Source organism: Nilaparvata lugens, chromosome 4, assembly GCF_014356525.2.
Source record: "Nilaparvata lugens isolate BPH chromosome 4, ASM1435652v1, whole genome shotgun sequence".
Classification (NCBI taxonomy): Eukaryota; Metazoa; Arthropoda; class Insecta; order Hemiptera; family Delphacidae; genus Nilaparvata; species Nilaparvata lugens.
In genome coordinates, this window is record NC_052507.1 from 64052328 (window position 1) to 64078875 (window position 26548).

Consider the following 26548-nt stretch of genomic DNA (forward strand, 5'->3'; position numbering starts at 1 on the left):
TGAATGTTTAAACGAGTTTAGTATTTTCTATCTACAGTAAAGTAAATTCGTATGGCTTTTGTTAGTCGGGAAGGTCCCACCGCCTGAATATATAATTTAAGCCGTCAATGGGCCTTACGACTGTCATACTTCAGCCGGAACCGACAATTTAACGTGTCCATCCGATAACTTTACTCTATCTACAATATATGCTATGTCGTGTATGTCTTTCTCTTGTGTAGCCTCCCTATTATGTTTCTATGTCTCTATAATGTATATTGATTGATTTTTTTCAAATTCTATTAAGGAGATTATTTTCTTATGTCTTGTAATAATAATGAATTGGACTTGTATAGGAGGATCAAATAGGAGAAAGGGCCGGCTGAGCCCTAACTTTGCCATCCAGGTTGAAATGAAGACAGCCAATCTTTCTATCTATATCTCTATCTGTAGACCATTCATTTTCTTCTAGATCCCCCTGTTCAGGTGAGCAGTGGATGCTAAATCTATATATCTATCCAACCCTTGAGACTGGAGTTGTGGATGTGAAATTACATCAGAAAATTGAAGGGAGCAAAAGAGCTTGAGAATCTTCAAGTGGGTGGAAGACGGACGAGTTTGATCAATCTCATTCACGAGCCTCTTGTTTGGCCAATCCCACTCAATGGTCGTCATGGAAACCACTTGTAAACAACAATAACCTGGTCAGTTACTGTGGAGAGGTTGGTGCCTCAAGAAGGGATCGATTGCTCTTCACCAGAGAAAACTCATACATATAACTTAAACTCAAGATTGTTTTATTCTATGACTTTGTTGGAGTTTAGTTTGAAATATTTTCGAATTTATTTTGTACTGTGCGGTGGTTACTGACTCAGGAAGGGATCGATTGCTCTGTGTTAAATACACTTTGCCAGAGAAAACTCATACATGAAACTTAAACCTAAGATTGTTTTATTCTGTGACTTGATTGGTGTTTAGTTTGAAATATTTTCGAATTTATTTTGTACTGTGATTGGTGACTCAAGAAGGGATAGATTGCTTTTTACCAAAGAAAACTTTTACATTTATAACTTAAAATTAAGACTTTTTTATTCTATGACTTTGTTGGTGTTTAATTTAAAATATTTTCGGATTTTTTTACTGTGAAGTGATTGGTGACACAAGAAGGGATCGATTGCTCTTTACCAGAGAAAACGTATACATATAACTTAAAATTAAAACTGTTTTGTTCTACTACTTCATTGGTGTTTAGTTTGTAATATTTTTGAATTTATTTTGAACTGTGCAGTGATTGATTGGTGACTCAAGAAGGGATTGATTGCCTACACTTTGCCAGAGAATACTTACATATAAAACTTAAACTTAGAATTGTCTTATTCTGTGACTTAGCTATCTATTTTGGAGTTGAGTTTGAAAAAGTTTAGGAGAAAATTTGTTGAAAATGTGGCCTGATTCAGGATTGGTTCCGATGAAGAATAGACAGCTGCCTCCGCGACCCAGACCAAAGAGCGCTTGCAGTGTGAGAGAGAGGGAGCATCAGAGAAGACCCAAGAATCGACCACGTTGTAGATCAGCCCTTGGCTTGAGGTAGGCCAAAGTAGTATTTTTGGCATTTCTAAATTGGAATTTCAAGATTATAAACTTTCAGTTCTTACATTACGCCTCCAACAAGACTCTTGAAATATATTTTCTAGTGTGAGAGTTATCTGGAACTACGAACATCCATTTTTAATTACTTAGTTATTAAAGGGTTATAATCTGATGATTTTGACTGCCCTGAGCATGATAGCGGAAGAAAATTCCGTCTCTATGAGAATCTATTATTAATTTTTTTTATTACAAGACTTATCTGACGATTTGGACTGACTTGAGTATGATAGCGGAGGAAAATTCCGTCACCCTAATTACAAATCACTGTTATTCCACAGTTAATTCAAATGATCACCTACACTTTAAAATAATTCGGACGAAGTAAATGATATGATCTTTCTTCCCCAAGTTGGAAAAAAGGCTTCTTCAATGTTGTTTACCATCAAGAACTGCTTATTTAAATCTATTTACTGCCTAACTTACTATTAAATCACTTATTTATTGAATAGAACGATGATATTGAATACTATAGTGAGGTCCACGTTATAATGGCAGTGTTTGTTTAGCAATGGTATTGCTTTCCTTGTCTATCATTCAACAAAGCGGATAGCGCTATCTCTTTCTCGCTTTGCTCTGTTGCCGGATCGTCTTTTAACAATGTAGAATTAATAGTATATATCAACAAATTATTTCATCTAAATTATGAAAATTTATTATGAAATTATTGAAAATATAGTTTCTTGCGTAATAAAATAGTATTGGTTATTTTCAACGAGAATGAACAGTTAATATTACAACAATAACCTGTATCAGCTACCGTATATAGAAGGCATTGACAAGACAGAGGATCGGCAACGTTGTTCTCTTATCTTGTTGCCAGATCGTCTTTCAACAATAATTAATTAACAAAATATTACATCTCATTTATGAAAATTCATTATGAAATTATTGAACAATTTAATTTCTTGCTTAATAAAATGGAATTGATTATTTTAAACAAGAATGAACAGTTGTTATTACATCAATAAACCTGTATCAGCTACCTTCTATAGAAGGCATTGACAAAACAGAGGATCGGCAACGTTTTTCTCCTCAACGTCTTTCTCCACTGCCATTATAACGTGGACCTTACTATAGTATTTTAATTCGAATTGATTGTTTTCAGACGTTACGAAGACTCGAAAGCTTTGAGAGAAGGACCTTCCCGTAAAACACCATCTCCAACTGACAGTAATAAGACGTCAGTTACTCACTACAAGAGGAGTTTGCGGCTGCTAGGCTTACTGCCAAATGAATTTGGATCAGAGCACTCTAGGCAACATGTCAAACCTCAAACGCAGTAAGAACTGAATCTAGTTACTATTTTAATATAATAATTGGACCAATATTAACTAAGATATGGCAGCTTTATTGGTTGGTGATCCACCTCTAGAGGGTTATGTAACGTTATTTATTGTTTGAAATTACATAAAATCGCTCACAACTAGTAGTTCTGTGAACAGTAGACTTCAAGCAGTATTCGCATCCACAAGTACCTGATTGAAACTATAGACCTCATGGAAATACAGCAATAGTCTGGCTTCTCCACACATCTGTTTAATCACTTGTCAGCTGATTTATGATGAATAATTAGTCTGATTTTTACTCTAATACTGGCGTAAGAGGAGGCTTCTTTTTCCTATTATATATTATCCTTGAAATGCAAAATTTCCAAAAACCTTGTATATACGTCGACGCGCAATTAAAAAAGGAACATACCTGTCAAATTTCATGAAAAACTATTACCGCGTTTCGCCGTGAATGAGCAACATATAAACATTTAAACAAATGCCAAACCGTCGACTTGAATCTTAGACCTCACTTCGCTCGGTCAATTAAAATTTACACTATAGCATAGAGTGAAGATACCGTTTAATACCTTGATTACTTGTTTTTGACTGTAGTGAGGTTCACGTTATAACGGCAGTGAAGGTAGATAGGAGAACAGCATTACTGATTCTCTGCCTTGCCACTGCCTTCTATAGAGAATAGCTGATACCGCTAATTAATAAATCTAATCAACAATATTATTCTTCATTTTAGCTGGAAAAATACATTACAGGTCATAGGAATCCAATAAAAAAAGAGCTATAGTGAGGTCTATATTATACTAGGAATGGAGAAAGACAGGGAAACAGTGTTGCAGATTCTCTGTCTCCCATGAGGGTAGCTGATACCGATTTATCCAATGAAATATCAACTGTTAATTTCTTGTTTTAAATAATCAATTAATATTCGTCAAGGAAAGCCATTTTCCAATTATCAAATAATAAATTTTCATAATTGAAATTGAATATTTTATTTATTGATTATATTTATTTATTGTTAAACCCCGACCTGGCAACGACGCGGAGATATAAAAGGATAGCGCTATCTGCTTTGTAGGGTGATAGACAAGGATGGCAGCACCAATGTTAATCGTATACTGTCATTATAACGTGGACCTCAATATAGTGAAATCCAATACAGTGTCTAAGGTAACAACAGTGAAGTATCTCAGAAAGCTCAATAAACAATGCTTGAAACTTTCTTACAAAAAGTTGATTCTGCACGGGATGCTAGAAGCAGCAACTTTTCACAAGCTGGAGTCTTGTTCAAGAGCTTTCGTATCTTGTTTTCCTATCTTTCGTAGAGAGAGGCTTCCTCTTCATCAGAGAGGAGAGAATGCAATTTTTATTTTGTTTCTGATCTTTATTTAGTGATATTCCACTGTCAATTGATGATACTCTACCGTCTTTTGGAGGAGACGATAAGCCGTCGGTACCGACTACCTAACATTATTATTAATTTGAATATATTATCAATTTGAAAATGAATTCCTCCAGTGTAAGTTGATAAATAAAATAAACAACGATCTTCTTCGAATACTTTTTGGTCAATCAATAGTTATCTACTATTGCAGACTTTCTATACAAAATGAACTTTATTCCGAAGTGAAAAGTGTAAATTTAAAGTATTGTGCTCACTATAACCTAGATTAGAGTCGTCATCTCTCATCATCATCCCTCTCACTCATTACCCACGCACAAGCCTAAGAGCTTATGTGGGCATCACCCTCAGTATTATTATTAATTATCAAACTCAACTCAACTCTCTGCTAACCTAGTATAGTGAGGTCCACGTTATAACGACAGTGGAGAAAGATAGGAGATCAACGTTGCCGATCCTCTGTCTTGTCAATGCCTTTTATAGATGGTAGCTGATACAGGTTTATTGATGTAATTATATTAACGGTTCATTCTCGTTTAAAATAGTCAATTATATTTTATCAAGCAAAAAATTATATTTTCCGATAATTTCATAATGGGGTTTCATAATTGAGATGGAATATTTTTTCAGTTGATTATTAATTCTACATTGTTAAAAGACGATCTCGCAACAGAGCGAAGTGAGAAAGAGATAGCGCTATCCGCTTTGTTGAATGATAGACAAGGATAGCAACACTTTTGCTAATCAAACACTGCCATTATAACGTGGACCTCTCTATATCTAGGGTATCAATTTGAATAATTTGATGTAGTTCTTATTATACTAATCTAAAAACTCTACATTGCATCTACACTATAATTTATAATGGAATTTCCGATTGAATCAGAGAATGTTTTGCTCCAGAAATTATCAGCTACATTCTAATCCTTATCTTCCTCTGCTTTGAAATGTAGACAACATTCTTTCGCCGGGATATATTGACATATCCGCATTTCAGCAAGAATTGCCCGAACTTTGGAGCTGAATAAGCAGAGCAAGTGAGATGTCTGATGGTTGAGGGAGAGACAGAATGTGCACCTGACCGTAAAACGGCATCGGAGCAAATCGCGACCAAATTATCCGACACCATTGTGATTGTAAGGTCAATTGGCCGACAAACGGACGTTTCTTAACGCGTTTCATCTAAACGCTTCTTTTCTCTGCTGTCGATGTCTGTAGCACGTCTATTGATAGATTACTCTTCACAGGGTTTTATTGATGATAGCTCTGAAGAAGTCTTCAAAACTTTTAGGGCTGGTTTCCCAGCTCGGGTTTTAGCTAAGTTCTAGACTTTAAACAGCTGGAGTCAGAAAATTGGCTTTCCAAAACGGGGCGTAGTCGCTGTTTTTATAATAATCTTTATTTTCTCAGTTTCTAAATTTCTAAATAATTCAATTTTTTCAAGTTTTGAAAACTTTACAATTTAGAGTTTGGTACAATATTTTTATTATTTTCGGTATTCAATCTAATTAAATTCTAATTTTTGGTTTGTATGTTTCTGGATTCGGAATTTGAATCAAGGTGAAGCAACATAACCTGCCGTTTAGACATTGGCTTACTACTATCAAAATTTGGAAAGGGAACATTTTTGGGCTGGGACTGTTGATCCTTTTCTAATCATGTATTTGTTTTGTGAATTGGTTAGTGTAAATGAATGAATAAATAAATTTCTATAATTGGAAACGTTTTTCCATGAAGGAATGAAACATTCCTAGATATTTAAATATTTCATAAACATTCGTTTTTGTAGCTGGAAAATGTGGCTAATGACTTTTAGTTATATTATTATGACTGCATATGACGATGTTTAAACGAGAAATATGTCTTTGTATTCTTACATTGTTATATTTTTGAGCCATAGCATTTGATAAATTTGGCTAATAACTTAATATCTTTGTTTTGTTTTTTTCTTGTAATATTGTACTGTTGCTTATGAGAAACAAAAAAAATTATATTCTATAATTCAAAATAGCTGAAACTTCACACCATTTTCTCTCTATTTTATTTTGTGTTAAATTTTCTAGTTTTTGGAAATTAAATTTATAAGTGGACTGCGACTACGCCCCGTTTCGGAAAGCCAATTTTCTGACTCCAGCTGTTTAAAGTCTAGAACTTAGCTAAATTCCGAGCTCGGAAACCGGCCCTTGAAGTGTATTGCTGATACAAAGTGATGTGCATTGGATATTATTGGTTATAATCACGTTTCCATTATAAGTGAATTTTTCTCTAATGTCATTACAACGTGGAGCCCACTATCTGAGCTTTGAACATGTCTGCTCCATGTTTGAACATTCAAATGGTAATAGGTCTATCCCCAATCATTTTAATGATTTGAGGTTTGTGTATCAATGGATGAATAAAACAATTAAAAAGAAATGAATACAAATACAGCTCTAAAACCTATCGAGTATCGATTGATCATTATTATGTTTAAGTTTTTTTTTTCTTTTTTTTTCTATTGGTCAATACTATAGCCATCTAGTCTAAAGACTAATGAGCTAATTTTTTTTATCCTAAATTACTACTTGAAAAATTGAACAGTGAATTTCTCATTAGAAACTCTTACTGCTATTGTTTAATTAATATGTACACTTATTGACTGCACTATAGAAGCTAGATTCACTCAATCACTGCTCTGCTCTTTCACTGGACACTACTTGAACAAGCACTACACTAGTTCAAACGGTTTCCTCCTTTTGAGCCTCCGCACCAACCCTCCATTGTCTAGCAGCTGGATCGCTTCGACGTTGTCATGTTGGTGCAGTCGCCCCTCGTGCCTCTCCGCATGCCTCTGGATCTCGGTGGACACCAGATCGACGTGAAGGTCTCTATGAAGATCGCTGTTCCTGACATACCAAGGAGCATCCACAATGTTCATTAGCACTCTGTTTTGAAAACGTTGAATGACATTGATGTTGCTGTCTTTGCTACACCCCCAAAGTTGTATACCATACGTCCATACTGGCTTTAATATCTGTTTGTACAGAAGTACTTTGTTTCGGATTGAAAGGACGGAGTTTCTTCCGATCAGCCAATACAGCTTCTTATATTTCATTCCAAGCTCTTCTCTCTTCTTCTTGACATGGGCCTTCCAGCGAAGCTTTGCGTCCAAGGTCATACCTAGATACTTGGCATCATTAGCATATGGTACAACTTGGTTGTTGATAGTTATTGGTATGGGCAGGTCCTTCTTATTGGTAAAATTGATGTGAATCGACTTTGTTTCATTCAATTTCATTCTCCACTTTCTAGTCCAATCTTGAATTTTGTTGATGGATCTCTGTAGTTTCTCTGTTGCAATATGAATATTACTGTCTACTGATAATATGGCTGTGTCGTCTGCAAATGTTGCTGTAGTATTCTCATCAAGGCTGGGAATATCGCTGGTATAGAGTAGGTAAAGAACTGGTCCCAGAACACTGCCTTGAGGAACTCCTGCTTTAATTTCCTTCAAATCAGAATATGAACTTTCATGCCTGACCCTAAAGTATCTGTCAGTGAGATAGGATTGTAATATATCTGTATATTGCTTTGGTAGCACTTTTTTGAGCTTGAAAATGAGACCTTCATGCCATAGTTTCTCAAGTAACTATTAATTTATTCTTCCTTGATACATTGAATCTCTCTCCTTAGTTCTTGAGTTAAATTGTTCAAAACTCTTTTGTCTTGGGGGGAACGTGATTGCTGCCATCTCCTTCTAGCTCTTCGTTTTTCAACAATCAATTCTCTGATTTCCGCAGGGTAATTATTTCCAGTGGTTCTTCTTCTGATTTGTGGGGTATTACACCATGCTGCCTGTTGGATATCAGTCACAAACTTCTCCAACTCCCGATCAATATGTTCTTCGTTCCTTAATGGTGAGTTCAATTCTATTCTTTCCTCCAGCATCTGTTGGAAGCCATCCCAATCAGTGCGAATGTTTAAGTGAGAATAAAACTTTAATGAGGTTCACGTTATGATGGCAGTGTTTGATTAGCAATGGTATCCCTAAAGAGACACACTGGGGTGTTTCACACCCCAGGGATTTTTTTCTGTTCTGCAGTTGACAATATCAAACAGATGGGAATTTATGCCCAGTCTAAATTAGATTTGTAGTATTGTCAACTACTCTCCACCACTTCCAGTCAGTAATAGCATTCTACAAGGTCACCAGCTCATCTTGTTCTTCGTTTGGGGTGTCTAACACCCCAGAGTGCCTTTTACGTAGGACTTTTATCAAACACTTTTATTACAAAGATTTACTTGTATTGTCACTACAAATGTGGTATGGGATGATGGATCAGATTGGAATGAATGCTATGATTCTCTACAACTTGAGATTCAAAAAGCAATAAAATGAAGAGACGTGAGTTTTTGATGAAGTTGTCATTGGCAATGATCAAGCCATTCGTTTAAACCGGATTAGGAGCTCCAACACTCAGGCGGGACATACATACTTTTAAAATTAGTATAAATATTGATAAGTAGTGCTCTACTTCTGATTTCTGTATGCACTTGGAGCAAAAATGATGAAGTATGGTCTAAGTACTTGTTTTTTTTTTCATATTTTTCAGAGAAAAATGCAAAATTAAATTGGGGTGTTGAACACCCCAGTGTGTCTACTGTGTTAGCATAAACACAGTTAGCATTGTCTATCATTCAACAAAGCGGATAGCACTATCTCTTTCTCACTTTGCTCTGTTGCCGGATCGTCTTTTAACAATGTAGAATTAATAATCTATTAACAGAATATTTCATCTTAAGTTAATTATGTAAATTCATTTTGAAATCATTGAAAATATGATTTCTTGCTTAATAGAACATAATTGATTATTTTAAGCAGGAATGAACAGTTTTTATTACATCAATAAACCTGTATCAGCTACCGTCTATAGAAGGCATTGACAAGACAGAGAATCGGCAAGGTTGTTCTCCTATCTCCTTCTCCACTGCCATTATAACGTGGACTTCACTATAGATGTTATTTTGTACAGGAGTGTGAAACCCCGAGTCCAAACTTTCTTGGAGAAAAGGACGATTTCGCATGTTGACGTTCGTGACGCTGTACTGCAGGAGATTGAGGGCGACTTGAAACCAGGTAGGAATGAAACCAGGTGGAAATGAAACATAGAATTACTATGTAGATTCATAATATGTGAAAACTATGATTTTTATCTCATAATCACTATTGATATTAATCTGTCTATACACTCAAGAAGTGTAGATTCAGTCCACTGTTTCGACAAAACCTTCTTCTTCTTCTTCGTCTTCTCCCTCTTCTTCTTCTTCTTCTCTTCTTCTTCTTCTTCTTCTTCTTCTTCTTCTTCTTCTTCTTCTTCTCTTCTCTTCTTCTTCTTTTCTTCTTCTTCTTCTTCTTCTTCTTCTTCTTTTTTCTTCTTCTTCTTCTTCTTCTTCTTCTTCTTCTTCTTCTTCTCTCTCTTCTTCTTCTTCTTCTTCTTCTTCTTCTTCTTCTTCTATTTTCTTCTTCTTTTCTCATCTTCTTCTTCTTCTTCTTCTTCTTCTCTTCTTCTTCTCTTCTTCTTCTTCTTCTCTTCTTCTTCTTCTTCTACTCTTTCGTCGGAATTAGAAGTAAATCTACAGATGGAAATTAATGAGAAATTGCATTCATCCAAATAATAATTATTAAACGTTTCATAATTATTATTCATAAATTAACATTTGAATAAATGCAATTTCTCATTAATTTCCATCTGTAGACTGGCTGCTTGCTATAGCTTCGTATAAAGTTAGTATACGGGGTGATTTACAGCTTTTAATTTGGGGTTTCATCTAATAATTATTATTAAAAGTTAACAGACTTTTGTGCAACCGGGTGCGAGTATTGATTTCAACTGGAGAACTATTGCACAAACTTAAAACAAATCATTTCAACAGGTATTGTAAATACTGTAAATTTGGAACTTAAGGTTCTTACAATATAAGGATCCGACACGAACAATTACGATCAAATGCAATTCAAGATGGCGGCTAAAATGGAGAAAATGTTGTCAAAAACAGGGTTTTTCACGATTTTCTCGAAAACGGCTCCAACGATTTTGATTAAAAATAGTCATTGATAAGCTCTATCAACTGCCACAAGTCCCATATCTGTAAAAATTTCAGGAGCTCCGCCCCATGTATGCAAAGTTTTATTTTAGATTCCCAATTATCAGGCTTCACATACAATTATCAGGCTTTAGATAAACAAAAAATTCCAAGTGGAAAAGATTGAGCATGAAAGTCTCTACAATTGATGTTCAGTAACATTTTCACCTAAAATTGAAAATAAGCTCGAAATTCGAGGAAATGTGATTATCCAATTGCAAACTGTTGGCAACTGTTGATTTTATTGAATGATTCACTATGAAGAGATAGCAGACCTCGTATGTCTCCAGCGTTATTGTCCTGTCACCAGCTGGCTCAGATCTTTGTATATAAGTAGACTTGAGATGCGCGTGAACACTAGCGTCAGGTGATCAATTCTCATAACGGCAAGGAAAGTTGTGTGAGTGCGCCACACCAGATTTTTAAGTTATTCTCTGTAGAAAATTTAGAGCATCACGTTAAGAGAAAATTGAGGGATTTTGATTTTCCTTTAATAGTAATTATTAAAAGTTAACAGACTTTTGTGCAACCGGGTGCGAGTATTGATTCTCGATATTGGAGATCTATTGCACATACGGTACTTGAAACAGATGATTACTGCAGTCTTTGTAAGTTATCCTCTGTAGATAATTTAGAGCATCATGATAAGAAAAAATTGAGGAATTTGTTGGTGGTTTCAGCCAACTTGCGACTGTGTGATGAAATGAAGGCAATGCAAGGACGTCACGTGATCGCCAAGGCGGTCTACGAGGAATGGTACTTTCGAAAATTGGAGGCTGATCGCAAACTCAGACAACAGGCCATGATGCAGAAGAAAATCGGCCAATGGGAGGACCAGCATGTGAGTCTGCAATAATCATTACCGTATTATTTATCAATCTTCCGGTGCATATTCACTTTTTCTTTGTGGGGCTTCTACAATGATTATTAAAATAACTGATGGAACTATTGAAAACAAAAGAAACAGGGTAGTTCATTTTTTCATGTAATGAATCATCTGTAAATTCTTGATTCGATAAGGGTTCAAACATTTTTAATCGGCGAAGGTATCTGCGAGCTTGAGTGCTGGTTGCACAACAGCCGGTTAAATTTCAACCGTGATTAATTCCACGAGAACCAATCAGAGAAGCCGTCTTTTCAAAAACGCATTCTCTGATTGGTTCTCTTGAAATTAATCACGGTTAAAATTCAACCGGCTGTTGTGCAACTGGGCCTGAGAGTATTTTATGCATGCAATTAAATGGTGGGGCACATAGTGGAGCAGTATGTTTTGACCCATTATTAAAAACATGCATTACATTCATCACTCTCAAGCATCGCCGCTCCAATATATTTGCACCTTTATTCACAGGAGTTGTGCGATTGGCTTTGTGAGTAGTTATTCTGAATTGCATTATCATGTACAGTTCAATAATTATTATTACAGTTGTTAATATCATGAAAATTCATCTAAAACTTTGTCGTTTTGTAAGCTATTGTATAAAAGTGTATAAACCAGATTATATTGTTAATATGCATAAATAAAGCACTCGAATCAATCAATCAATCCTCCCATCTACCATACCGAAGTATCGATCGTTTGAATTCTAAATCATAGGAGAGCTTCTATCTTCATCTGTGGTCTGATATGATTGATGAGTTGTATGGGGAACATTATAGCCAATAGGAATAAATTGGATTATTGGAAGTCAACTAGAAACATTGAATCCACGAACTACGAATGTTCAAGCTTATAGACCAAGATTTGACTAGTTGTATTAGAAGATCATTTTTGAAGAGAATTATTCACAAGTACATTCAAAGGATTCACATAAGAATAGACCAATATATGATTTACTTGTAACACCAAATGATTGTAGAAGAGCTTGAAAATTATTTTGGAAGCTGTTGTTCAGTTTCAAATACACGTAGACGTACAATCAATGTGATTTATTTTTCTGATATATCCTATCATATTAAACGAGCAATATTCTGTATATCTGTTTATATTTTTATATATGGTTATCTGGCTATCTGGTTATATAGTTGTTTATGTTCAACGGATCTCGAAAACGGCTCTTAACGATTTTCACGAAATTTGGAATATAGTAGGTTTTATGATATCAAAATTCGATTGCACTAGGTCTCATTCCTGATAAAACTTGCTGAAGGACGGAAAGGATAATTCATCCTTGGAAAAACCGATGGTGATTTCGTCGTCTGTCGATAACAGAAGATGCGTGTGCCTGTGTGGGAGATCAGCTGTGTAATCAATTAGCTTACCGTATCTCGCGAGAAATCTAGAAATTTTAATTGATTCGATCAAAAATACAGTAATCTGATTTGTTGACATGAGATGGTATGTATCATGGTATTCAAAGTGAATCATCATTTTACAGTTCTAAGGGATTAGTGAGTGTTATTTTGTTATTCAATTTGGTATGTAAACAATCTAAATTAGAACTTTAATGTTTTCAAATATTTGGACTGAAAATTTCACCTGAATTCAAGGGTATGGAACATAACCTACTTTTTGGAATATTTATAGTGTATAAATAAAAATTCGGGGAAGAAACAGTTTTGGGCTGTGCCTGCTAGTTTTTAAAGAACTGAGTTCTGTTTATCAATAAATAAATAACGAGCAAAGCTTGGTGCCTCGATATTGAAGGAGTTTAAGCTCGACACAACATAGAATCGAAGCTTCAAATACAAGTAGTGATACAATCTAAGCGGTATATTTTTTTTGTGAAAGAGTTAAAGCTCAACACATAGAAACAAAGTAATAAGTACGTACAGGGTCTATTTGAACAATATTGCACATTTTATTACGAGCTGCGTATGAATTGAACAGGCGTGTTGGTGTAGAAGCCCTTGAGCCGTCTACCTGCTTTCTGCAGACATGTATTTCGACATACAATCATTTTCTTGTAATAACCGACAGTATTTCGCTGTCTTTCTTTTTCCTATTATTCTTTCTAGGTGTGCGTATATAGTTCACTTTCTTCGCTATCTCCATCTCTTTCCATCTTTCTCTCCACATTTTGCTCCATACAAAATCACAATCACAGCGTGAAGGACATTTGCCATCAGGATTTAGTTGTATATTTATGGCTTCAGTTGGCGACCAAATCCCGTAAAATGTTGTTGAGTGAATGCGTAAACTGCGCTTTCTGTTATTTTCATCAAATTTGTTTGAATATTAGAAAGGAGCTCGGCCCTATTCAACTCATTCTAAAAGGCAGTGATTATACGGCTATTTGCTCTTTTCCATCAGACATGGAGTTTATTCAATGATCAACAGTCTGATCAAATAGAAAGGAATGTTGATTTAGACAAGACTTTTTGTGGACATGTTTCAGTTGTATTGTATTGTAGTGACACAATAATGTTGTTTCGTGGATGAACAAAGGTACAAATTCGAGACAATATTATTAGTTTACTCGTACTAGGCTGACCGGGGTCGCACAAATATGCGACTTTATTAAACTCTTTTTTTATTTCTTCCTCTTCCTCTTTTTCTTCTTCATCTTCTCCTTTTCTTCGTCTCTTTTTCTTTTAGTCTCTTCTACTTCTTCTACTCTCTCTAGATTATATATACTATAACATATGGTTCTATATTAACATATGGTATGGACATTTTCCAATTATAATTAAGAGAATAAGAAGAATATACATGCTAAAAGACGAACTTTAAACCCTCAAAAACCACCCTTAGAGTTAAAATATTGCCAAAAGATTTCTTAGTGCGCCTCTAAAGGGCCAACTGAACATACCTACCAAATTTGAACGTTTTTGGTCCGGTAGATTTTTAGTTCTGCGAGTGAGTGAGTCAGTCAGTCAGTCAGTCAGTCAGTTGACTGTGTTGAGTCAGTTGAGTGAGTGAGTGCCATTTCGCTTTTATATATATAGATTGATTAAGGTAATAAAATGTAATTAATTATTTTGAACGAGAATGAACAGTTAATATTACATCAGTATTTATTTATTTATTTATTTATTTATTTATTTATTCAAGGTGATACACATACTATAATTAGGAAAGAAAAAACAGGCAATTGCCCAAAACTTCTTCAGTTCCTGGATTTTCACATATTAAAAATAGTCCAAACAATTAGGTTAAGTTCAAATTTTGATTTCTGCCAAAGTTTCCGCACCATCCGAGGAAGATAACACATATATAAAATTGATTTTGAATTTCACAATGTTGATATAAAGCCGAAAAACAATAATCAATCCTAAATTCAATTAAATTAATTGAAATAAATTAAAAAATTTGAAGACAAAAATTAGACACTCACTTTCAGCTACTTTACAGCTGTTTCTTATACCTGTGTCAACTACGTACCGTCAATAGAAGGCATTGAGACAAAGTATCGGCAACGTTGTTCTGCTATCTTTCTTCACTGCTATTATAACGTAGACCTCACGTGGAGCTCGAATTCCGCTCATCTGCTCTGCTCTCAAAATAGTTGAGAGAGAGACTCCCTCGATATCGAGAAAGTTTGATGAAGCTTTTCATCGCTTGAAAGCTCTCGACCATGATCAAAGATGAAAGCTTATACTGCTCACAATATTCCAAACCAGTGTTTCAAAGTACCGTATAATGTTTTCGCCACACTGCACAGAAAGCAGCTGTTTTCCAGTCCCTACGTAGATCTGAAAGACATTGTTTGCAGACGACTCTCGTCTGACGTCAGAACAGGTTTCTTTCCGGCCTAGGCCGGAAAGAGTACCCTTTCCAGCCGCTAACATGGAACTAAGAAAGGTGATCAAAAAACAGCTGATCAAAAAACTTTTCATTATTTGTGTTCATTATTCAATAATCAAAACATTTATAATAATATTATCTTATTGTCATTTGAAAGAATAAAAAAGTATAAACTCAACCTCCCACATAATTGAACATAACCTTTTAGGTTATTTAGACAAATCAGAATAAAAAATAAAAATACTTGGACAATTTCCTGATATTCAGATTACCTCAGATTTGCTAGAATGACCTTCCACTTCTGCTTTCGGAAGTGCTTAGTAAACAATTATTATCATAAAACACTTATTGACATGGGCTGCTTTTAAATTAATAAAACAAAATAAATCTATAAAGGGTGCTACAAGATTTATTTCGTTTTATTAATTATTATCATTCATATATTGTTTATTTTTCTGTGTGGCAAAAAATAGCGTTCGCACCATGGGCAAAAATGTTTTTCCGGCTCTCAATCTTTTGAAAACTGATTTCGAGCCGGAAAAGTCTAATTTTCGGCCCTAGGTGCGAAATATACTATATTTCCTGATTTTCGAGTTAAAGCAAGATTGGAAAGCAATCCAGTCTCTATAGAATACGAATTGAATCGGCCTGAGGAGAAAGGGAATATGTCAGAAATCATAATTCTTCAGGGGAGAGAAAAACTGAATACAGATAAAAGTATTGATAATTTCAAGATTGTTTTTTGTCATTAGGGTGCAAACTCTGTGAGACAACAATTTTAATCCAGTATAAGCACTTATATAAGATTCGCCCCTTAAAATTGAGTTTTTTGTTAACTTTCTATTACTCATGATGATATTATAATTTATCACTCTTCAACTTTTACAATAAACACCTCAACCGAAAGCAATCAAAACTCAAAGCAACGCGTGAATCAAAGGTAACCAAACAATAGCATAAAAATCACAACTGACAAACAGCTAATTTTCGAATGTTCGGCGTTGAAAGGAAACATGTGTGTCATGACTAGTTCCCTTTCACTCCAGTACAGTAAAAATACGATATCTGTTTCCAGTTTCTCGTATGAAGAGAATGCTGATATGTTCCCTTTCAACTCCAATCGATGTATCCCACAGTAAACAACTCATTTCAACCATAAAAGAAAAGAAACATTTTGACATGTCCCCTTCCTCCTCAGGTCGATTCAATTACATTATAGCGAGAAATAGTGAATAAAATATTTTTTATTTTCAACGATAAAGATCTCTACTCGTATTCTCCACGAATTCGAAATATTATTCGTAGTTTTTCACCTGGAAATAATGAAGGGTATAAAGCTGATTGAATTCAAAATTTAATAGAGTATAGTAAGGTCGACTTTATAATGGCAGTGAAGAGAAAGATAGGAGAAAAACGTTGTTGAACCTCTATCTTGTCAATGCCTTCTATAGACGGTAGCAGATACAGGTTTTACAATTATTATTAGAATGAAATAAAAATCAACAAAAGTTATCTTATATTATTTCATTAATACTCTCTGCTATAGTGAGGTCCACGTACTATTAGCATTATTATTGACTCAATAATAATGCTAATAGTGAAGTGTTGTGTTTCTTTTCTGGCTCAAAATTTTGCAAAATTACTCAAAAATTTCCAATCTGTAGAGATTTGAGTGAAATATTTTTGTTTTTAATCAGTTTTTAAATATCAAAATTCAAAATATTTAGTTTAGTCATTAGTTTTGAAGTGGAAATTGGACTTTTTGAAGTGAAAGTGAAATCTTAACCTTATTCTTTTTGAAACTTTTATTTGTAAAAATTTGGGAGAAGACAGTTTTGGGCTATGCCTGTTGTCTTCTCCCAACCATATTATATTTATTATAATTATGATCTGTAATGCCAATGGGATAAATAAATAAATAAATAATAATAGCAGTGGAGAAAGATAAGAGAGCAACGTTGCCGAACCTCTGTCTTGTCAATGCCTTCTACAGACGGTAGCAGATACAGGTTTATTGATGTAATCTCAACTATTAATCAATTATTTATTGAGCATGAAATTATAATTTCCGATAATTATCTAATAAATTTTCATAATTAAGATGAAATATTTTGTTAATTAATTATTAATTATACATTGTTAAAAGACGATCTGGCAACAGAGCAAAGCGAGAAAGAGATAGTGCTATCCCCGTTGAATGATAGACAAGTATAGCAATACCATTGCTAATTAAACACTGTCATTATAACGTGGACGTCACTATAGTAGAGTTATCTAGATTGAGTTACTACTAGCAGGGCACCCGTGCTTCGCTTCGGGAATTGAAAGATAAGATTATTTTTGTCTAAATTCTACCAACATTGTTATAATCGTTTTTGAGATTAGGCCACAACTTGCCATGGAAACTATTGAGTCAAATCATTCGATTAATCATAGATGTGTTGGAAGTGCTCTGTAGAATAGTAGTCCAATTACAGAGAATTTTGTAGAATATTGGGAAAAGGAACAACAGCTATTTGGCCGTTTTAATAAACGATCCCTTTCTTCCGCCCAAGTTAAATTTTGGCCGAATTTCCTCATTCTTTGCAAACAGATTCCACAACGGACACTTCTGAAGTTTTGAAAATACCCTCCATATATCATACTGAATTATTATAACTTCATCGAAATTGTTTAAGCAGTTATCGCGATCGGATATACAAACACAATTAAATTAGTCTTGATAGAATAGGATCACTTTATAGAAGCAACTCCCGTCATAAAAGTTTGTTTTATGAAAAATAAAAACTATCTCCCAGGAATAGCTCTGAAGCAGCAGTGCCCAATCAATTTGTTCTCGATAAATGCATTTTGATTCGTTCTTCAACTTGGTGCCAACCTAATGAAGTCATCTCAACTTAATGCCAACTTGTCAAAATTATTATTTAAGTTGCCAGTTAACAACTGTTTCGAAGAGGTACTCTCTCTAGATTATAGATCTATAATACATATAATATGGACATTTCTATTATAATAAGGAGACTGGGAGAAGAAGAATATACATGCTAAAAGACGAACTTTAAACCCTTAAAAACCACCCTTAGAGTTGAAATATCGCCAGAAGATTTCTTAGTGAGCACCTAGGACGTTTAAGGAAGCTATATTCCAAGTTTTGTTGCAATCCATCCAATAGTTTCCAGAAATCATGATCAGTGAGTCAGTGAGATAAGAATTTTATAAGTATAGATTGATGAAGCTCGAACACTAATTCTGAAAAATCTAGAACGAAAATTGAAATTTGGGCTTCCAGGTGCACGAGATTGATATTTTTAGAATCTATGTTCAAAATTTGGAGATCTAAATCATTCCCGTTTTTCCGGTATGCAATCCACAAGTTGACATGTTTTGATGCGAACAAACGAACACACGAACAAACACAACCCTACTCTCTCTTATTATATAGATAAGTCCAGTTACACACACATAGATTTTTTGCTGTCCTTATAAATCCTATTAGATTAAACAGATGATGTATGTCAAGCTCCGTTTAATCAGGTAGAATCATTCATAAGGACGGCAGATATCGTACGTCCAAAAATCTGTGTCACTGGCTTAAACCATATTGTTCTAGATTGCATTAGAATTGTGAACTAAATTGTTTTTCACTTTCCTTGCCCTATTACCATAGTGGTAAGAAAAGTATTGCTTTCCAGAAAATAATTAAGGTATCCTAATTTTAAGTTTTCTATACGTTTCAAGGTCCCCTGAGTCCAAAAACATGATTTTTATTCTCTGTTTTACAGACAAAACGTGTCAAAAGCGAAGTATGTCAGGAGAAGTTTGATGAATGGGTGCAAAAGAAGAGCCAGCAGCTCAAACAAGAGAGACTTAAAAATAATTCTAAACAAAAGTGAGTACAATAATTACGTCTATAAAACTGTTAAGCTGCGTTTACACCAAAGTTATTAACAAATTGTTTATTTTTCCGTCCTTATAGATTTGAACATAACTTATCATACTCATGATGTGCATATGTGTTTGTCAAGCTCCGTTTAATCTAATAGAATCTATAAGGATGGAAAAATAAACATTTTGTTAATAACTTTGGTGTAAATGCAGCTTTACATTAGTCAACAGAGAATTCTTCAAAATAGAATGAGCCAAATTATGCCATTTTAAATAGGCTGATTCCCAGTTTGCCTAGAATTTAACTATCATAATTCAGAATTTGTCAAGCAACGTCTTCAAGGTTTGTTCAAATTTATTTCACCCCTTGACGGTTCTTCTTCTTTATTCTATCCATTCACATTCCACACAGCTTCAAATGACATTTTTCTTATGTCTCTTAATGACAATAGAAATGTATTTATTTATTATTTATTTCAAATCAGAAAGTTCTCCTTTACGTGGGTGGACAACTGCTTGGGTATTTCAAGTCTAACCAACTATCAGTAATTTAATTCACAAGTAATAAATTTTAATTCTTATTATGATGAATTATTTATTCATTCATACAATAAGTACATCATAAAAATGATAGGGAGAGAAAAAATAAGGTAACCTTGTGCTATTCCTCTCCCAAATCTAGATAAGGTTAAAAACATAGTCCGAAATAGGTTTTCAAATTCAAATTGAGTTTTATTCACAAACTCATTACAAATACAGTACATGTATAAATAATATAAAACACTTGTTTATTTTCTCCACATAGACAAGTTTGTGTGTGGGGAAAGAGTTCTAATGGAAACTAACTTGGTACTAAAAAGAAAATAATAAATAGAGGTTAAGTCTTGTAGTTGTTCACTTCACACGTTCACAGAATTTTCAGTACTTAATTGTTTTCACAAAGTAGATTTTCTAATTTAGATGTTTCAAAACCAAGCATAGAAGAAATATTCCATATTATTATCACTACATTATTCATTTTATAATAATTATTTTAGATTATTTCTATAATACAAGTGATGTTCTCTCAATGGAATCTTTTTTCTATGATAATATCAACTTGTTGCACGAAAATGATAGAGGTTTTGATTCAAATTCGACTGAACAAAAAGTTCACAATCTTCTCCAGCATTTCACAAGTGTCTACACATTGAGTATAGAAGAGGTTTTCTCGAGGCTTCACCTCCATGACTAACAAATTCTGCGCAAGAAGATTCCCATCCTCTCCTATCTTCTAAGTTATCATACATTTGAATAATATTCCGATTCTGCACCATGTATATTTGTCAGAGTGCCAAGTTTATTTTTGACTGACATCGACAATCCACCCGATATGAGAGAAACGGCAGCAATGTCGCAACTAAAAAATCGCTCTCCCAGCCAAACAGATCTATAAAAAATGGTTCTGCTCCATCGATCAAGGATCGAGGCACAACTAAATCCTGTCAGCTGTTTCTCTGTTTGTTTCTCACACTGCATTCACCTTTTCACGCCGACAGACAAGCAAACTGAACTGTTTTCTTTGTGCACTCGTTCTATAGTGAGGTCCACGTTATAATGGCAGTGCAGAAAGATAGGAGAACAACGTTGCCGATCCTCTGTCTTGTCAATGCCTTCTATAGCTGATACCGGTACAGGTTTATTGATGTAATATTAACTGTTCATTCTCGTTTAAAATAACCAATTATATTTTTCAATAATTTCATAATGAATTTTCCTAATTAAGATTTCGAGGACCGGTTTCCGAGCTCGGGATTTAGCTAAGTCCTAGACTTTGAACAGCTGGAGTCAGAAAATTGGTTTTCCAAAACGGGGCATAGTCGCAGTCATTGTCATAGTCACGTTTGAATTAAATTTCGAAAAACTAGAAAATTGAATACAAAATAAAATAAAGAGAAAATTTAGGTTTCAGCTATTTTGAATTATTTAGGAATGTCCAATTTCGTCAAGGAAAAACGTTTCCAATTATAGAAATGAGAAAATGAAAACTACGACTACTGTTATAAAAGCTGCGACTATCCCTCGTTTTGGAAAGCCAATTTTCTGACTCCAGTTGTTTAAAGCTCGGAAACCGGCCCCTAGTCTTCGAAACGTCTGAAATCAGTAAATTCAAATAAAAATACTTCAGTGAAGTCCACGTTATAATGGCAGTGGAGAAGGAGATAGGAACACAACGTTGCCGATCCTCTGTCTTGTCAATGCCTTCTATAGCTGATACAGGTTTATTGAGGTAATATTAACGGTTCATTCTCGTTTGAAATAATCAATAATATTTCATTAAGCATGAAATTATATTTTCAAAAAAATTTATTATAAATTTTCATAATTAAGATGAAATATTCTGTTAATCAATTATCAATTCTACATTGTTGAAAGACGATCTGGCAACAGGACAAAGGGAAAGAGATAGTGCTAGCAGCTATGTAGAATGACAGACAAGGATAGCAATACCGTTGCTAATCAAACATTGCCATTATAACGTGGACCTCACTATATAGTGAGCTATTTTCATGGTTCACATTGCAGGCAAGCCAATGTTAGGCCGGTGACTCCTCAGAGATGCTCCGAAGCGTTTCTCAGTTGGAAGCAAGAAAAGGACAAATCCATGCAACAGAGAGCGTTGATGGCTAAACAGAGAGCGCAGGAGCTGGAGAGACGAGAGGAGAGGAAGCAAGAGGCTGAAAAAGTAAGAATTTGTTATAAATTTTAACTATCATAATGTAAGATGAAGATCGACTCACTCTCCACTTATACATTGTTTAATAATTATATTGGAAGTCCTACTCTAAGACTTATGAGTAGATAACCACCACAGAGAATGGAGAGATTTTAGAATAGAATAGAATTCTTTATTGTCATTAAACACATAGTGCAATAGACATAGTAATCAAGAAGCAAAATACATACAATATTCATACAATAGTCACACTGATAAATACAGAATAAAGCAATTCACACAAATCAATATGAAGTTTGAACACACATAACAATAAGCATCCACAAAATATATGAGTTCTGTACATGGATAATACTTAAATAGGCATAGCCTAGAATTACATTTGAACAGAGAAATAAGTCATGAGAAAGAAAGGCTCTCCATACTCAGAACATGCCATTCTTGAAGTGAATAAAGTGATTTGGCTTTCAAGAACGTGAGCATTATAAATTTAAATTTCCCAAAGGTAATGTAATATGGGGAATATTGAAAGGTTTGGATTGTAGTTTTTTGTACCTTTCTTTCAGGTTGTTGAACTGATCAAAATTGAACTAGATTTTTCCAATAAAAATGAACTCTAGTGAACCTTGTTTTTGATTGTTAAATAATTATTTATTCATGCACAAAGCACCTAAATTTTGTGTTGCTATAAAAGATTTGCTAACTTGCTTCTCATTTATCCAAATTATTGCAGTCTTCTAGCATTTCCATAGTACTGGCTTGGATTTCGTAATGAAATTAATGCAAACGTATTTAGAAATGTATTTGAACCGTGCGACCCCACGACGTTTTAACCTGAAATTAGGCCGGGCGCTCCACGTGTTTTCTTGAAAATTGGAAAATTTGAGTGGAAGATCGGGCAGTTATAATCGAGTCGTCACTGCGAGAAGAACTGATGTAGTCGCAGAACAAGTCTCGGTCTCTAATTTAGGCTTCGGCCTAATTAGATGAAAAATCTCCTTATTATTTTATTTTGTATAAATTAAAAGCATGTAGTCTGAAATATAGTACCGTAGTTGAAAATTAATGTAAGCGTGAGTGATTGTGAGTGCCGATTTATTTGTTAAGTTTTCAATTCAATGGTGAGTGCCAAAATTATTTTATCAAGCTCAAATAGATTGACCAGATAAATTGACCGAGGCCCTAAATTTATTGTAGAGTGAGTTAGCAAATTCTTGACTAAATATCAATTATGAATAATTGCGATAAAGTAGTAATTTGAGAAATATTATTTGAAATTAAATTTTTTAATGTTGTAATATTGAAACAAGTAATTGAATAAATAACCGGATTGATTACACTGAATATTATAATTCGATGTAACAGAATTTCAAAGATGACCGATAATTGTATAATTCAACTAATAAATTAATATCAGTAGCATTTCTACAAAATCTTTTATTTTACGTTCCTGGCTCGTGATAAGCTACTTGTTTCAAAAACAGGTGTTGTTAAACAATAGTGGAGATCTTGGCATTTGCATGAACGAATCCATCCAAAGCTCCCAACCGTGGATTCAAATAATTTAAACAGTTGAGTGGAGGTTTTAAAATCAATTATTATATTTTTTCTTTGTTACGAAATTTGGGGCTAACAAAGTCCCGTCATTACAGTAACATTTCTAGCATCTAGTGGTAACTTATTAATTAATTTAATACTCATATAATCAAAGTTCATTCGCGTCTTAGTCATGTGTGTATACACACAAGTTCATCATGTTCTGTCGCTATAGTGAGGTCCACGTTATAATGGCAGTGGAGAAAGATAGAAGAACAACGTTGCCAAACCTCTGTCATGTCAATGCCTTCTATAGACGGTAGCTGATACAGGTTTATTGATGTATTATTAACTGTTCATTCTCATTTAAAATGATAAATTATATTTTATCAAGCAAGAGAATATATTTTTCAATAGTTTCATAATGAATTTTCATAATTAAGATGAAATATTTTGTTAATCAATTATTTATTCTACATTGTTAAAAGACAATCTGGCAACAGAGCAAAGCAAGAAAGAGATAGCATTATCTTCTTTGTCGAATGAAAGATAAGGATAGCAATATTGCTAATCAAACACTGCCATTGTAACGTGGACCTCGCTGTAGCGGCCAGCCTTAAAGTTTAAATGTCAACCATGTTGTTCCAGGCATATCAGATGTGGAGGAAAAATGCTGATGAAAAGTTGAAAGCAAAGCAGCAAGAATTTGAGAGGAAGAAGAAGGAGCAGACTGAGAATGAGAAACGATTAGCAGAGGAGAAACAGAGAGAGGCGAACGCCTCGTTTCGTGCGTGGAAAGAGAAGAAGGATAAAGTGAGGCAGATCAAGTTGAAGGAAGCGAGGTGAGTATTATAAGGATAATATCATATAGAGAAATTGAGAAATATAAGTAATATCATATATAGAGAAAAGACAAGAAGATATTAAATAAAAAGGCTGAGAAATTGACAATGGTGTAACAACCGAAACCAGTCTCTCTAATTATCAATAAATCTGTGTTTTTTGACAATTTCTCAGCCTTGTTTTTATAATATGAATAATTACCACAATATTAACTTCTCAACTACAATCATACGGTGTTATGTCAGAGGACCGTGGAGGCCAGGAGTGTCTAGCCAAGTCTTACGGTACTGAGCGCTCTATCCAACATTCAGGCAAGTTGGTGTTGAGGAAATCTTCACTTCAAATCTTCATGATCAGAAGCTTGATAATTATTATTAAACGTAAACCCCAATTAAATGCTGTAAATCAACCCGAAGACTTCTGCTACAGCAAATATTGACAACAGGATAAACGCTTATCGAATAGGTCTATCCATCTAGCTGTTGTCAATATTTGCAGTAGCAGAAGGGTGATTTACAGCATTTAATTGGGGTTTACGTTTAATAATAATTAATCTCTGATAATTTGTTTCCAAATTAATTTTTCAGGGAGAGGGAAGAAAGAGCACTAGCTTTGAGGTCTCAGATGCGAATGGAGCGGCTGTACGAGTCACATCAGGCATTTCTGGAATGGTTAGACTCAATCGATGGCAGAGAGGCCAAATATAACATCAGAAGGACCAATCAAAACCCTGCAAGCATGCCCAGAGCCAACAGTGTACAAGAAATACGACAGAAGGAGCTCTACCATTCAGTGCATCGCCACTTATTGAGAGGAGCTTCCTAAAATACGTTCAAGATTTGTCATTTTGAAATGACTGGAGAATTAAGAATGTATTCATTGTCACACCTGATGAGAGAAGAAACGTGAATAAGTTCACATAAAACACTCAATATTAATAATTTTAACTGCTAATATTTAATTTAATATGTTATTTTATATTAAAAGCTTTTCGAAAAAATCTGGTGTGGTACACTCACACAACTTTCCTTGCTCATTGAACTGTAAGCCTCATTCTCAAACGAGAATAATTTAGGGGAATAACATCATGACAATTATTGGCGGCAACATATTAATTGCAACTACGATCAGACTACTGTATATGTGTATATATAATTATTGTTTTCAGAGTACTTTTTCCTTCGTGTAAATTGTGAAATTGGATGATTTTTTTTTAAAGTCGTCAAAACAGCTGTTCTACAGATGAAATATCTTGACTATGACTGTGTACTTTTTATAAACTGCTCTACCTACCTACCTACCTCATGCACGAGAAGGAGGTTACAAAGTCCATTTCTCAAGGATTGGGTGGACCCCCCATTAGTACCCCAGGAAAAAGACTCATGTCAGTTGATAGAACTATACAGGGTATGGATTTGAAAAAAATCGTTAGAGCCGTTTTTGAGAAAATCGTGAAAAACATGGTTTTCTAGTAACTGTCATTTTTCTCAAGAATATCACGGAGCTCCTGCAATTTTCTCAGGAATGAGACTCATGTCGGTTGATAGGGCTTATGAATGGTATAAATTTGAAGAAAATCGTTGGAGCCGTTTTCGAGAAAACCGTGAAAAACATGGTTTTTTAGTCATTATCCGCCATTTTTCTCAAGAATATTACGGAGCTCCTGAAATTTTCCCAGAAATGAGACTCATGTCAGTTGATAGGGCTTATAAATAGCTATCCATGGTATGAATTTGAAGAAAATCGTTAGAGCCGTTTTCGAGAAAAACGTGAAAAACATGGTTTTCTAGTAATTATCCGCCATTTTTTCCGCCATCTTGAATTGAATTTTATTGAATTTCTTATTGTCGGATCCTCATGGTATAAGGACCTTAAGTTTTAAATTTCAAGTCAATCGGTTAATTAGGAATGGAGTTATCGTGTTCACAGACATACACACATACACACACACACATACACACACAGACCAACACCCAAAAATCATGTTTTTGGATTCAGGGGACCTCGAAACGTATAGAAAACTTGAAATTGGGGTACCTTAATTTTTTTTGGAAAGCAATACTTTCCTTACCTATGGTAGTAGGGCAAGGAAAGTAAAAAGGGTACGATACTATGATGTAATTTTATAAATATATAATTTAATTGATCAATCAATCCATCATTAGAAAAATAATTTTATACAGCCTATAATTTTGTGTTGAAATAATTGAATAAATAGGCTATTGAAAATAAGCTCAAACCTCAGCAACAACTTTGTTTTATTGTAAGAAAACTGGATGATATTGTTTTTCAATTTCCAGAGAAACTAAACGTTTGAATATTATTTATATATTTAACATTTACAACCAACTTAAGGACAAAGACAACAGACTACAGTCCAAAACTTCGTTTCATCCCAATTTCATAAAATAAATTGTCCAAATATGTGCAACTTTCCAATT

The 26548-nt window shown here is 34.3% G+C and overlaps 1 protein-coding gene across 1 annotated transcript; it reads left to right on the forward strand.

Annotated features, from left to right (window-relative positions):
- The first annotated feature begins 544 nt into the window (after positions 1-544).
- LOC111056474 (vicilin-like seed storage protein At2g18540) lies at positions 545-25107 on the forward strand. The gene is made up of 8 exons (XM_022343838.2): positions 545-1566; positions 2735-2908; positions 9330-9433; positions 11121-11281; positions 18910-19016; positions 21578-21737; positions 23913-24106; positions 24695-25107. The coding sequence occupies exons 1-8, from the start codon at positions 1421-1423 to the stop codon at positions 24930-24932; spliced, it is 1284 nt and encodes a 427-aa protein (XP_022199530.2). The 5' UTR covers positions 545-1420; the 3' UTR covers positions 24933-25107.
- Positions 25108-26548: the final 1441 nt, after the last annotated feature.

Bases quoted from the DNA above. Each gene is read 5' to 3' on its own strand.
- LOC111056474 (XM_022343838.2), top strand. From the start codon at position 1,421: ATGTGGCCTGATTCAGGATTGGTTCCGATGAAGAATAGACAGCTGCCT. The intron at 2,909-9,329 runs GTAAGAACTGAA...TATTTTGTACAG, and splicing joins CATGTCAAACCTCAAACGCA to GAGTGTGAAACCCCGAGTCC. The intron at 9,434-11,120 runs GTAGGAATGAAA...TGGTGGTTTCAG, and splicing joins TGAGGGCGACTTGAAACCAG to CCAACTTGCGACTGTGTGAT.